The sequence below is a fragment of the Rhinolophus sinicus genome, chromosome 8 (genome assembly GCF_057876585.1).
Source record: "Rhinolophus sinicus isolate RSI-liver-muscle chromosome 8, RSI-T2T, whole genome shotgun sequence".
Lineage (NCBI taxonomy): Eukaryota > Metazoa > Chordata > Mammalia > Chiroptera > Rhinolophidae > Rhinolophus > Rhinolophus sinicus.
This window is the reverse complement of record NC_142508.1, coordinates 7,416,984-7,433,898: the sequence shown is the minus strand read 5'-3', so window position 1 is coordinate 7,433,898 and position 16,915 is coordinate 7,416,984. Positions and strand designations below refer to the sequence as shown.

The 16,915-nt window shown below is 48.4% G+C and overlaps 1 protein-coding gene across 1 annotated transcript; it reads right to left on the bottom strand.

Annotated features, from left to right (window-relative positions):
• Positions 1-515: 515 nt before the first annotated feature.
• TCAF2 (TRPM8 channel associated factor 2) lies at positions 516-16,727 on the bottom strand. The gene is made up of 8 exons (XM_019715364.3): positions 16,658-16,727; positions 13,944-14,579; positions 10,426-11,402; positions 10,085-10,182; positions 8,894-9,107; positions 8,316-8,555; positions 7,045-7,382; positions 516-5,153 (listed from the first exon to the last, which is right to left on the bottom strand). Exons 2-8 carry the CDS (start codon positions 14,564-14,566, stop codon positions 4,902-4,904), a joined length of 2,742 nt encoding a protein of 913 aa, XP_019570923.3. The 5' UTR covers positions 14,567-14,579; positions 16,658-16,727; the 3' UTR covers positions 516-4,901.
• Positions 16,728-16,915: the final 188 nt, after the last annotated feature.

The window sequence follows — 16,915 nt, the reverse complement described above, 5'->3', positions numbered from 1 at the left end:
CCCTTGTCCAATGCTCTCAGACATGAGGCTGGAATTGGAAGAATGAGCAAAGCACCCTTGGAGACAAGTCCTGTGCTTAAGATGAGGTTCTTCTAGGACTCCGCCAAGTTGTTATTTGAAGCAGGGGAGCTTTAATATCCTCCAGACGAGGGCAGGACAAGGTCTTGGTATTGAGGGATGTATGTCTTAGACGCATGACCCTTCTCATTAAGTACTTGCTTTTTTACTAACTAGAAGCCACTGGTTGGTTCAGTTTTTAGCAGTTTGGATCTGGTCCTTTTGTGATTCAGCAGCCGTGCACATAGTTTCATGCATGTAAAGTTCAGGCCCAATAATTGTGTGGTAGAGTATGTTGGTTAAAAGTGTGGGCTCCGGAGTCCAATGTGCAGGGCTCAAAATGTGGCTCCACCCCTTGCTAGCTCTGTATCTCTGCTTCCTTCTCTGCAAAATGGGGACAGTAATTGTACTCTGTGGGACTGTTGTGAACACAGATAAATAAAAAGCACTTATAACAGTTCCTGGCACACAACAGTTTATTTATGATTCCCCAGGCCCACGCTGACCTCTTGGGAACAAATGCACTCTGCAATATAGATTTTTAGGTCCTTTGCTTTGAATGGGATTATACAAATGCACAGTATTTGTTATAACTACGAGTACCTACTTGGTTCCGTTTGTTGTAATAGTCCGCTGACTTTTCCCATATATAACTTCCTAATTCAATCCTCAGTGGTTCCCAATGGCCATATAATTCAACTACCTGTTCAAACTACGGCTTATTCATGATAAATAAAAACGACGTGACTGAAAGCAGCCTGCATGGTTATATTAAAGACGGTGTCATTTGTGAGGGCGTCCCAGTATCGTGGGATCACATGGTATTTATCTCATCGAATGACACCGCAGCTTGCGTTCCAGTCTCTGCAGACTCGGGAAAGCACTGAGCACTACACTTAAGTGCTGACATTTGTTTCTCATTCTTGTGAGTGTCCTTGCATGGCTTGATTTTTCTTAGGCCAATTGTGCTGGATCTGAATTTCTAAATGTAAGGACTAGAAGCAAGAAAGCAGCAGAGGTAGACTGGCTTTTTTGGTTTAATTCTCCCTTCTACCTGTAATCTTTAGTAAGAAGGATTGGCTTTCTTCAGGTTATTCTTCATGAAATGATAATAAATCCAAGTAGCTTTCATAAATTTGTTAGAAGACTAGCAAAAAAAATTTTTTTTTAAAAAGTAGGGTCCTTCTTTCTGAATTCTAAGATGGAAATGGCTCATTAAACTATCCCTATCTCAGGCTGGCTTTGAGTGCTATCCCCTTGAGGTGAGGTTGTATGACACCTGAAGTGGGACCGCGGAAACTGTACCCTCAGGTTAGGCTCCTGGTTGCTCTCGAAGGTGAGAACTTCTTTCTCTCCATTTGTCTGTGGTGCCGCCCACTGAACTTTTGTTCTCTGGTTCTCTGGCTTGACAGGTAGTTTGCAATTTCAATTCTGATTTTTTCCCTCAACCCCATTATTTCCCAATCCATGCTTAACATTTTAAAACAGTGCTCTCTCCTTTCATCGTTTTTGGGGATTTACAGAGGTGACATTGATATTATTTATGAAATATAGGTTATGTTATGACTTTCCTGAACAAAAGGTGAGTTAGTACGGAGTTAGGTGTATAAAATGTAGGGTCTCCTGTAAGTTGAGCATGAGCAGCAGACTACCTTCCTGTCACAATGGCGAAGCACTCCAAGCTTGTAAAAGGAGAAAAATGGAAGCTTTGTCAGCATGGTACCAAAAACCTGGTGACAGGACAAGGGCATGGAGAAGAGTGTTCTCAGAAGACAGGAAGTCATGACACACCTGCCAGGAAACAGCATCAGCTGAAAAGTAGCTGCCCTTCCTTCGAAAACTTGCCCACATCTAAACACCTTGGCTGACCACTTGTTGGCACACTAGATACAGACAGCTCAAAACATGGTTGGAGAGGACTTTGATTTCAGGCCAGTAAGCACATCAGAGATATATCTTAGCAGGACTCAGAAAGCTCAGGTTTCTGTTTCAAAGTTTCTGGTTGAGATAGCCTAGAGGCTGAAGAAATAACTTCTTGTCATAGGAAACTATGAGCAAGTTTCAATGAGTGGGACAAAAATTTGAAGTAGGCTAACAGTAAGCTGTTTTTCTACAGAAACAGAGACTACCCGATCAGAAGTACTTATGTGAAGTTGCTATCTATAGGTACCTTGGCTGTCTTGTTCTGGAATTGGAAAGCCATGTGAGAGGATTTGAATTATTATGTTTATGTTTTGGTCTTAATTTGGCATGATTCTTGCTGTGGGATGAACCTTTGTTCCAGAGCCTAGAAACATGACAGAATCTGAGAATGTTAATTCAAAGTAAAAGTGACAGAAACATGACAGAATCTGAGAATGTTAATTCCAAGTAAAAGTATCTTTAATAGAGTTAACTTTGGTTGGAAATGGTAGTTAATAGAGGAAAGGAATCGACATAGAGATACAGTAGAAATAGGGCCCAAGAAATTTCAGGAACTGAAAATTTGGTTAAGTAATTTTTCCCCCCCCACCAACAGTACAGAAAAAACTCCTGAAAATAGCTTGTAGTTTCCTCTGGCCTTAATTCTTGGAAAAGGAGGAAAAGGGTATTAATGGAAAATTTATGCTCACTCAGGTAGCCTGTATACAGTTGATAAAAATAAAAGAATGGTTATAATCACCCTGAAGTTTCTCTCTGGAATAATGAAAGTATTTTCCTGAATAAGAATAAATAAGAGGCCTTTTAAAGACAGCAAACAGGTACAAGAATCGGTAATGCATTCCTGTCTTTCCCCATATTATACAGTCTCATTAGGAATGGACCAATTCCATAAAGACCCATAGCAAAGCTGACCTGTGCCAGGCCCTGGGCTTGGAGCTATGTCACCAGCTGCCAATCAGACAAACATGGGCCCTGCCTTTATGAAGCCTATATGTAGTGGAAAAGAGAGACAGATGCTAGACAAATAATTACAAATGTGATGACAGGTATCTAAGGGAAATTACAGGGCTTCCTCAGAGCATGAAGCATGGGAGCAAGGCCCAAAGAAATGACCTTTAGGTTAAAACCTGAGAAATGAGAAGAAAACCTTAGAAAGACTGATACCCAAATTCACATTTGCCTAGAGAGGTGCCATCTCTTCCCCAAGGCCACCACTAGCTCACCGCGTGCCTTTGTGTGAAGTAGAAAAGGCCTTGCCGCTGGGTCTTGGTGAGAGAACCAAGGGCTGTACAGCGCCCCCTGCTGGCCCTTTGATGTGGTGTCTTTGTGTGGGGCCCAAATGGTACAGGACATAGTGGTCCTCCTCCACAGGACAGGATTTTATGTTATTAAATACAACACTAAACAGCACTGATTATCTTACTGGTACTTAGCTAATAGATAAAATATGTTAAAATTATTCACATTTCAAAAAGATTTCAGACCATTCAAGTGTAAGGTCTGGTTGAAGGTCATTGAATGCTTAGCAGGAAAAAAAAAAAGAATGTTCTAATTTCCTGAAATGACCCTAGAATTGAGAGATGTGCTGATGGGACTCAGAAAAAGACATTCCCTGGGTCAGTTCTCTTTCAGAGGAGCCACTCTACTCTCAACAAAGCGCATGGATTGATGTTCAGTATAACAAAAGTATGCCTTAAAAGTGAGCCAGAGCAAAATGGCTAGGTGTACATCCCATTAACCCTGGAGACAAGTCTAATTAGAACTCCACCTAACCAAAGAGCAGGGATGGGCTGGAATGAGATTATGAGAAAGTGCCGGGGATGCTGGGTTGTGGGTTAATTAAGTGACTGTGGGTTCATTAGGTCTGCTGTACCCAGCAATCCTGTCCCAGAGTGAAGCCTGCCACATCCATGGACCTCTCAGCACACCTGCTGTCCGCGGACAGCGTCCTGATTCCATGGCGACCAGAGGAGTCGTAGCCTGTTTTGTTCTAAGAACAGACTATGGACTTGGTAGGGTTGCTAAAGCGACTTTTACCTTTGGCTGAAACAAAAATACTGGAAGATGGAACTAACCAAGACCAAACCCCAATAGCTTTGTAACATGCAGTTGAGTTCACACCATTCTCTTGAGTTTACACCGTTCCATAGGTTATACCCAAGAATAATTCCAGAGGCAGGAGAAAGGATATAGATGGGCTAGGATCCTGACAACTATCGCTGATACCATGTCTGGGAATGACACTGATAGTCATTACTCTCCCATGAGGACTGAATGCTGACCTCACGGTGGCCAACCCAGAGGTGAGATTCAGTTTGTAGGTTATATGCACGAAACTGGACAGACGGGCAATGGTAGGATCTGGCGAAGGCTTAAGAGGACCCTCTCACCAACACCTTCCCCATCACAGAGCCACAGATTTTTATCCCCACGTCATGGACAAGGATGCAGAAGCACAGAGGCGTTAGTGGCTTTCCACAGAACCAAAGCTGGTCCAGGGTTCTCTCCACTACATCAGCCTGTCGTTCTTGCTGTTAGAAAACCTCTCAGAGCATAAGAAATGAAGAGCCTTGTTCAGGGCTGGCAGGGCCGAGGGAGTGATACCAGATTATTATGGTGATCCATAATCCATGGTCTTTAGAACTGTTGGCCAAAAAGAGAAGCCAAGAGCCCGCAGGACCTCAAGACGCCAAGAGCAAAAATCTTCCACTAGCTGAGGAGGATGGATAAGCAGAGTGACAATGCAAAGAAACACCAGGGCATTTTCTGGAGAAAGTTGGTTTCATTTTGTCTTAAGACCTTAATAGCTGTTCTGAAGACAGAGGAGGAAGTAGGATTCAGGCTCAAGGTACACGAGGCCAGGCTCACGGGTGGTAGAGCGAGCGAGGGGCCTGCTCTCCTCCCACCAACTCTGCACAGCTTTACACAGTGTGGACATGAGCCAGCATGGGGTTTTCCCGCCACTGAGGCAGACAGGCCAGGCTATCAGCCACTTCCTTCTGGACAGGCCAGCCCCAGGCCTCAAAGAAAGGAACTAGATTCTTCTGCACTTTTTCGGAAAACTTCTTCACCCACAGATTCATCTTGCCAGCGTTGTCTTTGGGGGTGTCACGGAGCGTCTGATACTCAGCAAAGAGCTGGGTGAATGGCTCCCACCCAAAGGCCTCCTGGAGCTGGGAAGAGAAGGAAGGGGCAAAATGAAGTGTCGGGATTGTGAAAGCAACTGCAACATGCATGTTACAAATATTTCATTTACGGTGATTTCTGCCCCTTGATCATTCATTAGCTTCACTCTTATTATTTGCCCCTGTCTCCTACCTGACCCCTGTACATCAATATAATTGTATTGGCTCATTCCACTTCTTGGCCACAAAACTTATACCCCCTGACTCTTGCAGGGGACTTCCTGGGAACCTAATGTCTGAAGAGAGGTAAACACTCCATAAATGACACTTATTGATATTATCTTTAATTTAAAAAATTATATCCCTAGGTCCTAACTGTTTTCCTATGCATCAGACAGGTTTGAGCCTGAGTGACTTGAGAACCCCTCACTTTGTACAATTTGGGATGACATCAGAAGAGGGCAATAGAGCTGAATTTTGACAGGTGACTTAATAGACAAGATATTCAAGCACGTTTCAGCCACAGGAGGAAACACAGGGAGGCAAAGAAGCCTGGAACAGCAAGATGTGCTCATAGCGGGAAGCAGTTTGGTATCCAGGAGGGTAATTATGGAGCTGTGGAAACTGGGAGCTGGAGCTGGGTGTGCTGGTGGAAGTCTGATGACAAAGGGCCTTCCACACCCTGCTAAGCAGCCTTGGCTTTATTCTGCATGGAAAGGAGAGCACTTTGAGGGTGTTAAATGCGGAATATGAAGGTTGTTTTGGAAGTGGAATGGAAAATGGGTTGTAGGGGTCGAGACAAGATGCTGGAACAATTGAGGAGTCTTCTGGAATTGACAAGGAAGAGCAATGAGGACCTGAGCTGTGAGGTGGGAATAACAGCAGACGATGTGATGGGGAGCAGACCTCTCGCAGGTAGAGGAAGCAGGTGTCTGCCTGTCTTGCGGCTGAGGCTCAGTCTCCGAGGTTGATAGGTGTCTCCATAGCTTTTGCAAAATGATATTCACGGCTCCCCGGTGAGTGGGTAGGTGGGGAAGGGCAGAATTAGGGCTGTAACTTCCACTGTAGTGGCAACCTACCATCTAAGGTGTGTTTCCTTGTAGACCTTCAAACTGGCTATGTAAGAATACAGAATTGATGCAATGCAAAGTTATGTCATTGACATTCACTGTTTAGAACAAGAAAGGGGATGGCAATACAAAAGGCTGGGGCTCCTCATTCGCTCTTCATTTTAGGTTCTGGGTCCATCCTTTACATGTAATTTTGGACAAGTTGCTTCAACTCCTTAACTTAGTATGTGTCCCCTGGGAAAAGCAGGCCACCCAACTGCTATCTGTAGTGCTAGATGCACAGCTTAGGAGGTCTGATACGGAGAACGGCGTTCACTACTCCAAAACGTGAAACTTCAAAGCAGGATTGGGGGAGGAGACAGGGACTTGGGTTTATTTCACAGGCAGTCAACCTGGCTCAGGGCTTTCTCCCACTGGATTGGTTGGTTGTTTATTTGTTCTGAAAACATTTGGGGTTCAAGTGGGGTGATAGGCGTCTGAGAATCTGACTGACAGGTTGATCTCCTACCTTCTTGTCATGCAGTTGTTCCACAGACACATCACCATGGGAACATCTAACTCATAACTTCTGCTCTTGACCGATATACTGATACGCTGTATTTCCTTCTCTTTTTTTCATAACGCTTTTCATTTCCTCTTACTTATCATCATAAAATCACAGGAGGCAAGTGGAACAGGCATCCTTCTCTCCATCTTAGAGATGTATAACCTGAGAAGCACCACCGGGAAGCCTAGTCTCTCGTATCCAGGGGAGGTAGTGGGCCCAGACTGGTGGGGGTGGTGCAGGAGTTGGAGAACCCCTGGGATCCAGGATGCTACATGATGGACGGGTCTCGTGGACCCCACCTCCATGAGTTTCAGCTCCATACCTGTAGATATGTTTCCAGAGCTGTCCACACGGTCCAGTTACACAGGGGGGCTCCCTTCCCTAGGTGCTCCTTGATCCTCTTCTCTCGTTTTGGTGGGCTCAGAGCAGGGTGGGCCTTGGCCCTGGGAATGCCAAGGACTGTCTCATGCACGTAGACTGACCAGAGGTTGCAAGTGGCTTCAGTGGTGTGTGGGGGGAACTCCCAGCCGTGCCTCTGCTGGTTGTGGCCCAGCTCGTGGATGGGTCCCCACAGACCACCGCTTCTCATGCTGCTCTCATTGATGAGCTCCTGCACCGACTCCAGATGGCACATGATGGGGTACCCTGCGTGCATCCAGCCTGGGAAGCCAAAAGGAAGAGATGAGGCATGGCGGGGGGCGGGGGGAGGCCCAAACCCATCTCCCTTCGTTCCTCTCCACGGTGTAGCTTTTCCTCACCATCCCGGCTGCCCCCAGTAATTCCAGAATCTCTGTGCTGACTGGAAAGTCAATGGCTTTTCTGACTTGGTCAGAAACTGACGAGTCCTTACATCCCTTCCCAGCCTCGCACTGGTTATGCCCTCCTCATCACTCTGGCCCTGGAGAATAAGAATACACTTTACACAGCCATTCTCGTTGTAATTCAGTGCTGTGTGTGTGTGTGTGTGTGTGTGTGTGTGTGTGTGTGTGTGTTTCCTATGCATGTTATTCTGTGACATTACGTCCTGTGTCCGAATCGGAGATCCTCGAGGCTAGAACAGTAGGACCCCTTCTTCTCCAATGTCAATTGCTGTTGTCCAGATTCATACTCTTTTAACAGAGAGAATCTTGTCCTTTTTTAAAAAAATAAGAAAACTGAGGTCCAGAGGAATTTTCTCCATGTCGCAATCAGGTTTCCTTATTTTTCTTTGGGTGTTCTCTTTCCTCTAGACCATTCAAGACTTATCATAAACCTCTTTACTCCCTCTTTTAATTGCCAACTACTCTGACTTATGTTCGAAGGAAGTATTTCTATGTTAGCCTCTCTTGAAACAACCCTTATGGTCATCTGTGAACTCCTAGTACCATTTTCCCTGAGATTGTTCTACCAACTCGGTGAAAGCTCACCTTGTAGAGGGAAATGATTTGCCTCTTCACATATAAACATCTTTGCATCCCCATCAAGGTCCAAGGTTCTTATGGCTTTTTACCTTTACTGGTAAAATGATGCCTTACACATATTGGACATTAACAAAAGGCAAAATAATAAATCAATGGTGTTCACTGACTAGGGGCCCTTCCCCACAGCACCCACCAGCTGAAATCTGCACATCAGCAACGATCCTCTCGGGACGGAGGAATGGGAAAGGCTGGGCCGCCAGCCGTGCTATCGCCTGCATCATCTCGTCCCAGAGCCGGAGCACGGGCTCGGGGTCCCCCAGGGCCCGCAGGTTCGTGGTTGGCACCGTCAGGATGATGTTGTCTGTGGCCAGCTCTCCCCAGGGAGCTGGGCTCTCCTGGATACGTCTCTTCCACTCCTCCAGGGATGTCTTCCCTGGGAATGAATAGCACAGACGCTGTCACCCACTTCCCCAACTTTCTCTTGAGCTGAAACATGCAACTTGAACTCCAGGAGGAGGACCCTGAAATAATGAACTGTTATCATGTGGGTCTCCAGGCTAGGAAGCGAAGGACAGGCTTCCAGACCCTTCCTCTGGTTCTTCCCTGAAGTCTCTGGGGACACAGCATGTTCCATGTCTCCTGCCTCCACTCTCACCTCGAGCACTTCCCCCTCCTGTCCACCCATCCTTCTCTCTCTCCACCTTAGCAACCAACCCCTAACTACCATGGCGTCCTCAGTGTTTCCTCTTCCCCAACATTCAGTCCACTTACCCAGCTTGTAGTACGGGGCAGGCACAGCCCTCTGGATGGTGATGGGCATGGGGCCCAGTTTGCTGCCCTTGGGCACGATGACGTAGAGAAGGCCACCCCAGAGACAGGAGACCGACCGTTTGGTCCTGTCCATACAGCACTGGTGAGTCACCACAGGGGCTCGACACAGCTTGCTGGCCTTGCTCAAGTCATCGGTGTGACAGCCAACCTGGACCTGGAGGGGTGATTCCACCATGTGTTGGAGGAACTAGGTCCCTGTGGGGTGTGTGTGAGGTTGAGTGCGGTGCTGTGTAGCTGGCGCGTATTACAAAAACTCCAGCTTCCTCTTTCTGTGAGCTCTACATGGACATCTATGAACCTGTAGCACTGCAAAGGTCACATGGACTGAAAGGCACATAGAATCATTTTCCCAGGGACTAGAACAGCACCTGAGGCTGATACTGATGGGGGTCCCCTGGCTTCTCCTGGCAGACCCTAAGCAGTTGGGTGAGTCCCATGCTGGGTTTGGCCTGGGGGGGATACTGTGTGCCCTTCCTGCACAGACAGGGGGCCCATCCGAAGGCAGTAGGATCTGGCCCGAGGGGAGGACTCAGTCTCTCTGCCCCCTTTGCCCAGGGCTCCCCTCTTGGTCACATGGTCTGAATGCTGTGTTCTCTGGTGTCCTGGATTTGATTTTCTTAGGCTTAATGCAAGCGAGCTCCTGAGAGGAGGCTGACACAAGAGACTCTAAGTGTGGAAGGAAGCGACCCTCAGAATTGAGGCAGGAGGAATTTGAATTCCGCACGTAGGGCCTATTTTTGGGAGTGATCGGGTTAAGTATACCCTTCACATGGGAGGGTAAAGAGGTAACCAGAAAGGCGGGGTGCGACGGGGAAAACTGGTGAGGTTGGGAATATGCAGGGGGCAGTCCCTTTCCTCACACCTGGCCTCTCTCTACATCCCTGGCAGGAGGCAAAAATCCCCATGCGTGGAAATCTGCAGGCCTAGGGCTCAGTGCTGGAGCTGCTCACAGAGCTGTGGCATCATCATCATCACTCCCTCAGGCACCCCCTGAAGTTTAGTGGCTTCATCTGTGAAATCTGTAAAATGGGCCAGTACTCTCTTCCTGTGCCCCTGGTAACAGTGCTGTGGGCGGGATGAGTGAAGCCACCCAAGGCTTTGGGATATGGGCAGTGGGTCTTCTGGCCTTACCTTCAGGCCAGCACAGGCTGCAGGTTCAGACAGCGAGACTTCTGCATTTTGTCCGTTCAGGAGGTAGAGTCCGGTGCTCACCCAGGACTCGCCGTGGCCTGACAAAAGCCATCGGAGAGTCTGAGTTCTCCCCGCACCTGGAGCCTCACAGCCCCCCCCCGCCCCCAGAGATGCAGCCCCTCCTAAATCCTGAGCAGAACCCCAACCCATCTTCCAGGAAGTACCTGCTAGAGAATGGAGCTGGCCTGCCTGAGCTTCAGCACCTGCGTTGGCCCGGAAGCCCACTCACTCCACCTTCCCCAGCTCCCGCAGTGCTCCAGACACTTCCCCTCACTCCATACCTGGGTTGCTTCCATCCACCTCCACAGTGACAGTGAATTCTGAGTGGCAGGTCCCGGTTCCCGGCCCCTGTGCCAGCTGAGAGCAGTCGGTCCCAGAGTGTGCCAGCTCCGTGGCCAAGCAGAGCATTGCGGCCTCACAGGAGTCACTGGCCAACGGGTTTTCCCGGCTCACGGCTGGGAGGCTTGACAAGCGCAGCATCTTCCTCAGGAGCCGGTGCAAGGATATGTAAGCGGGGACTCCCTCTGCAGGAATCTGCAGGAAAGCGGCACTGTCCACTCCCAGTTTTGCTAGCCAGCCCTTTTCCAAGTTCCTGTCCCTCCGAGTCAGGACACCTTGGAATTCAGACAGTGCCTTGCGGAAGTGGTAGCTCCGCATCTGGGGAGTGGGGACCGGGAAACAGCCTGGCTCAAGAGTCCTAGGGAGGATGCTGAGGCCAAAGCAGTTGAGGATGATGTTACCAGGGAAACCAGCCAACGCGGAGCGGCCTGGGTTCTGGGAGGCCCACCACCAGGCCTGGCCCCCGATCAGCAAGCCCCCTCCCTCGGCCACAAACTCCTGCAGGTGCTTAGCTTCCTTGTCACTGTAAGCCACACAGCAGTAGACACCCAGGCCATCCGTCAGTTGGGGTACCAGACTGCACGCTAGGCCATGCTCTGACAGTAGGGCACGCAGGTTTTTTAGACTTGGGTTCACCCCAATTTTGTCCATCTGGCCTCTGGCCAGCCAGCGCACAGCATTGAGCAAAAAGGGTCCCATCTTGGGAGCACAGAGCATGCCCTCGTGGGCAGCCAGGACCACGCGGCCCCGGCCATAGCGGGCGGCGGCCAGAAAGCAGCCGAGGGAAGCATCTAACCCCAGAGGGAAGGCCAGCGCCCCGTGAACCAGCAGCTGTGAGGGGATTCCTCCCGTCTTGATGTCCAGCTCTGAGATCCCTTCCAGGAGTTGATGCTGGTCCTGCCTGAGATCCTCCCCACACCTGGGAAGTGACATGGGGAATAAAGGGATGACAGTCGGTTAATGAACCACTGGAATGAGCTTATTGAGTAGAGAAATCTGTGCGTGGGTGCAAAGATTATACAGTTCATGCCAATCTCATTTTTACTAGTAACATTTAAGAGTTTAGTGCATAATACCATTTATTTTATTGCGTCTAAGACATAATTTCTCCTTTTCACCATTGATGGCATATCATTGTTTGTGCTTTGTCGTCCTTGTAGAGGCTAATTGACTTCTTTTACGTGAGGCGTTTGGTGCTTAATTTGTTTTCTTCACTCTGAAATCCCCTTTTTCATCTCATTCTGTCTCGTTTTATTTAACATGTATTTTTAGTAAGTTCTTTTGTAGCTTGAAGCAGTCTCAGAGAAAATCTGCTTCTGTTCATTGGGTCACCTTTTTCTTCCAGACATGACTGATTCTGTTGTCTTTTCATACTAAATGCCTGTCTCATATTGCCCTTTTAAACTTATTATAGTGTTTGTATTTATTAATAGTTATTATGTGGATTTTTTTCACAGTTGGCATGGGCATATCTTTTGCATGTTCTGATATAGGGTGGGTGGATTCTCTGTAGTGTTTTTTCTAAGCCACCCAGGACCAGTTTGTTTCTACACACACACACCATATCCATCTTCTCAAATTATACTGAGGTCTGTATATTGTTTCTTTCCCCTTTCTTATCACCTGAGATTCGTTGCACTAAGTAAAGGGCAAAGACCGGCTGGGGCCTACTGTCCTTGGTGGGGGCTGGTCCCTCCACTCTTTGGGGACCTAAAACTAAGCCTATTCTACTCAACCAGGGATAGAATGCACTTAAGGGGTTCAACCCACGACTATGCTTGGAAGAGGGTACACGCAGCACCCCTTTCTGCCTTCACCAAATCCTGAAGTAGCTTTGCTGCTGTAACACTTGAGGGTTGTTTTTTGCTTAAATGTCCACTCACCCAATTTGCTCATTCTTCTACAACATGAGAAGGCATCAATGATCATTCTTGGATGTGTGGTTTCAGGTTTTTTTCTTTCAGTGTGCGTCTGGGATGGGGGTGGCGTCAGCAGATGCTGCAGCACACACCAGTCACCTGTCTCGCCCTCTGGTCAGTGCTGGCAATTTCAGCATCAGCATCAAAACCTGCCAGTTCAGCTGCTTGCTTATTATGTTTCATTCATGGGGTCAGATTTGGTGGAGAGGGTGATTCCAGGATCTAGCCTCATTTCACACAATCTTTAACTGGAAACTCTGCATTTCCGGATCTTGGATATGAAAACGGAATGGTGCTGCTTACCAGCTGGGAGTCCTCAGATAAAGACCTTGCACTCTGGGGTTGTGGTGAGGAGCGAATGAGATAACGTCATCTTCATGAGATGCATAAACATAAGCAACTAAGACGTACTTACTTTTACATGAGCAGCTTTTAATAGGTTCTAGGCTTTGTAGGTGTAAGGATGTTGAGCTATTGATCTCAGATTAACCGTTTCCCCAGACTCTTCTACCCTGTTTCCCCCTAAATAAGACCTAGCTGGACAATCAGCTCTAATGAATCTTTTGGAGGAAAAATTAAGACCTAGTATTATATAACATTACATTACATTATATTATATTATTATTATATAAGACCCAGTCTTATACTATAGTAAAATCAGACTGGTTCTTATATTATAGTAAAATAAGACTGGTTCTTATATTAATTTTTGCTCCAAAAGACACATTAGAGCTGATTGTCCGGCTAGCTCTTATTTTCGGGGAAACACTGTATGGTGTTAAAGCTGCCGGTGACTTGGGATCTGATTTTGCATATAAAAGTAACTGATTGTAAACCAGGTGTGCAATCAGCTCTTGCCCTTGGGGATAGCTTGAGCCAGAGGAGTTGGGGTTTTTAGAGCCGGCCCCTCCCCTGAGCAAACGAAGCAACTCCCTGAATGAAGTCCAGAGTCTTCAGCAGAAATCTGAAGTTAGCAAACCTGCTAGGTCAGTCCAGAAGGTCTTGACAAAGACTTGTTGGCAGGAAAGTTCACTGAAAACCTCCGAGGGGACTTTACAGTGAAGGAGGCAGGAATCTGAGCGGAGGGCCTGGGCTCCACATAAGGGCCTTCTTAGACTTGAGAGTTGATTGGGTTGGTGAGACTGGAAGCCCCTGAGACTCAGCAACCCCGGCAGTATATTCCATAAACTGAAGCTGTCTGTAGTGTTAGCACTAGTACACTAGGCCACCCTTTCTCTTGTTATGGTTTCGGATGAGTAGTCATTCATCTATTTATTCATTGATTTCTATAATCTACAAATATCTGTTGCTCTCTTGCACACGCCAGGCACTGAGAAGAAAGCAGCATACATGACAGGCCAAGATCTCTGCATTCATGGAGTTTTACCTTCTGCTTGGCAAGACAGGCACTCACAAGTGCACAGGGGGATATTTACAGCTGTGATCACTGATGTTTAGGGAATAAATGGAGAAACTGGAAGGTTAGTCCTAGTTTCGGTAGGGTCATTGGGTAGGATTCCCCAGAGGGACACATTACTCACCTGACCTGGAGTGGGATCTTAGGGACCTTCTTTGACACCTTGAACCGGCCTTTGTCCCCATAGGTGTCAGTGAAGTACACTCCGGCCACACTGGTCACCTGGTTCCCAGGGAACCTGGACAGCACCTTGTCACGACCGTGCTGACTGGCCCAATACCAGGCCTGGCCTCCAATGAGCAAGCCCCCTCCACATTTCACAAACTGGATCAGCTCCGCAGTCAGGGTGTCTGTGTAGGCATTGATGCAGTAAACCCCCACGCGGTCTCCTGGTTCTGGCTGAATATGTGCCTGAACCCCGAAGCCCTGCAGGATGCATACTAGTGGCGCCAGGGAGGGGTGCACGCCAACGGGAGCCTCACGTGAAGGACAGAGCCAGGCCACCGCATTGCGAAGAAATGGAGCGAAGCTGGTATCCAGCAGATAGCCCTCATGGGACAGCACCACCAGGCGGCCTCGGCCATAGGAGGACGCAGCAATGAGGACCTGGCCCATGTCATTCACCATCACTGGAAAGGAGGCCTCTCCAATAAGAAGGAGTTCACAGGGGATGGGGTCTTTGGGGACATGCCAGCTTGTCACTCCGTTCATAAGGGCCTCGAAAGCAGCAGCGGGAGTTGTTGCCATGGTCAGTTGGCTGCTGCAGAGGAAAGCAAAGACTCAGTGTGGTCAGAACAGATGAAGGGATGTGTGAACACACAAACAACTAACCGCATTCAGATGAAAACAATTTGATGGGTCCCCACTATGTGCCAAGCACAGAAAGGAACATGGCAGACACAGTCCCTGCCTTTATGAATCTAGTATTTTAGAAGGGGAAGGACAATAAATTAACAGGTAGACAAACGGATAAAATGCAGCAGTGAGTAACTGTTACGATGAAAATAAAACACAATGACACCTTGTTCCGGGCCAGGTACACAGAAAGCACTGAGAACACTGGAGCGTTTGTCCCTTTGCTGCCCTTTCCACCTTCCTCAAGTGACAAGGTCTGTGGAGTAGATGCCAGGTATCAGTGCCACTGCCCCTCGGCCCACCTCTGACTTTGGTGTCTACCTGAAGGGCTTTCTGGAATCTCCAGAAGGTCCAGGAGGGACGGAGCTCCAGCTGCCCACAGTGGGAAAACCTCAGCAACGTGGTCTCCCTTCACTGCCTTTCCTTCCTTCCTTGTCTCCTCCTCGCTTCCGCACTCTGGCGTTCTGCACTTTCTTCCTAAGTGAACTACCTGCACTCAAGTCCTTCTACCAGGTTTGCTTTGGGGAAGAAGAATCTAAACTAGGATACCAGAGCCCAAGGCTGCCTTTGAGGCCTTCCGCCCTCTCTGTTTCTGTTAAGTCCGGGAATCTTTCACCCCTCAGAAAGACAGAGACACACACGATAATGCAAGTCACACAGCGAGGTTTATTTCCAGCTAGCTGGGGTCCCCGTCTCTGCCCGACGCAGCGGGTTTTACCAAGGACCCCTAGCCTACAAAGGTAGGGGTTTTTATAGCAGTTCTAAGGTGCTTAGTAATTTCTAAAGTCTTAGGGAGTACAGGTTGTGCTATGCTTTAAAGAGTTTACAATAGATACGCTTCAAAAGCTTCCATATCAGGAGACCAGGAGACAAAACATCTGGTCTCTATGCCCATATCTTGGAACTAACAGCAAGGCCGTTAGGTTGTTTTGAGCTCAAGGCTGTTAATCTTACTCTGACTTTAAAGTAGCAGTTCTTATGCTAACTTGAGCTCAGGGCTGCCAGGGCTGTTAACCCTATCTTAACCGTAAAGTGGCAGTCCTTATGTTAACAGTCTCTTACAGTTTCCATATGCAGTCGGCCACTTCATTTATTCCTCTTCCTTCACCGCATCTCCAAACGTCAGTCCCTTTCGTGTACATTCATATTTACACAAGCCCATCTGGTTTTACTTCCCAGGGAGTGGTCTCATCTACGGTGTTTTCCAATCTGTCCTATTCACAGTTCTCTCTACTGACAGCCCTCCAATTTCATCCATTGCCCATCAGGCAAAAGCTGAGTGACTCACTCTGGATTTTAAAGCCTCCAGGATCTGGGCTTTCCATTGTTTCCTAGACTTTTTTCCACGAAATCTCTAGTTGGCGTGGCATCCCCGAGCATGACCTGTATTTCCTGTAGAATTCTAAATTCCAGCTCTTTTTTTTTTTTTTTTTTTTTTTAACTTCCCCTCCCAGCTCCCACCTCTTTCTCAGTATTGCTCTCAGGTCAGTGAATTCACAAACGACAGCCCATCCCCAGCTGGAGCCTGGAGTGTGTGGGTGTGTGATCTCCGCTTTGGGGTCCGGAGTGAGAAAGACAGGAGAGAGGTCAGGCAGCTGAAGGTCACGTTCCTGCTAACATCTCTGAGAGGACAAGGGAAGTCTTTCACTAATTTGGACCTCCCTGGTTTTACAGGAAAAACAAACACAAAACCCAGGAGATGAGCAATGTCCTCGGGACGCCGACCCCAACTCCCTATATCTCAGTGTGCATGTGCGCACACCCGCATCTTCGTCAAATTCTTGACTCACACATTCAAAAAGGCAAGAGGAAAGCGTTTTTGAGACAAATAGTAAATAGCGAAACAAAATGAAACAAAAACCCGGCCTACGAAAAGAGACACCCCGATTGAGTGGACGTTCTCGGGCACCCGTCTGGCACCTCCGGGCACACAATTTGCCGGGTGCTTGGCCCACCCACTACGCGCTGGGATGGAAAACTCACGCTCGGGTGGTCCGGGACGGCAGCGCTGGCTCCGGAGCTGGGAGCTTAGGCAAGGGCGTGGCGGGGGCCGGTCCGGGCCTGAGAGGCGGGACGAGGGGAGGGGAGGGGAGGGGAGGGCCTTGTGTCCCGGAGCCACCTACCTGCCGTCCCGCCCAGGCAGGCCGCATCTTGGGCGGCACCCCGGACTCTCAGGGCGCCTGCGGGGTGCGTGTCCGGCTCCATCCTCCCCGTCCTCCTCCCACCGCTGCCCCGCCGCGA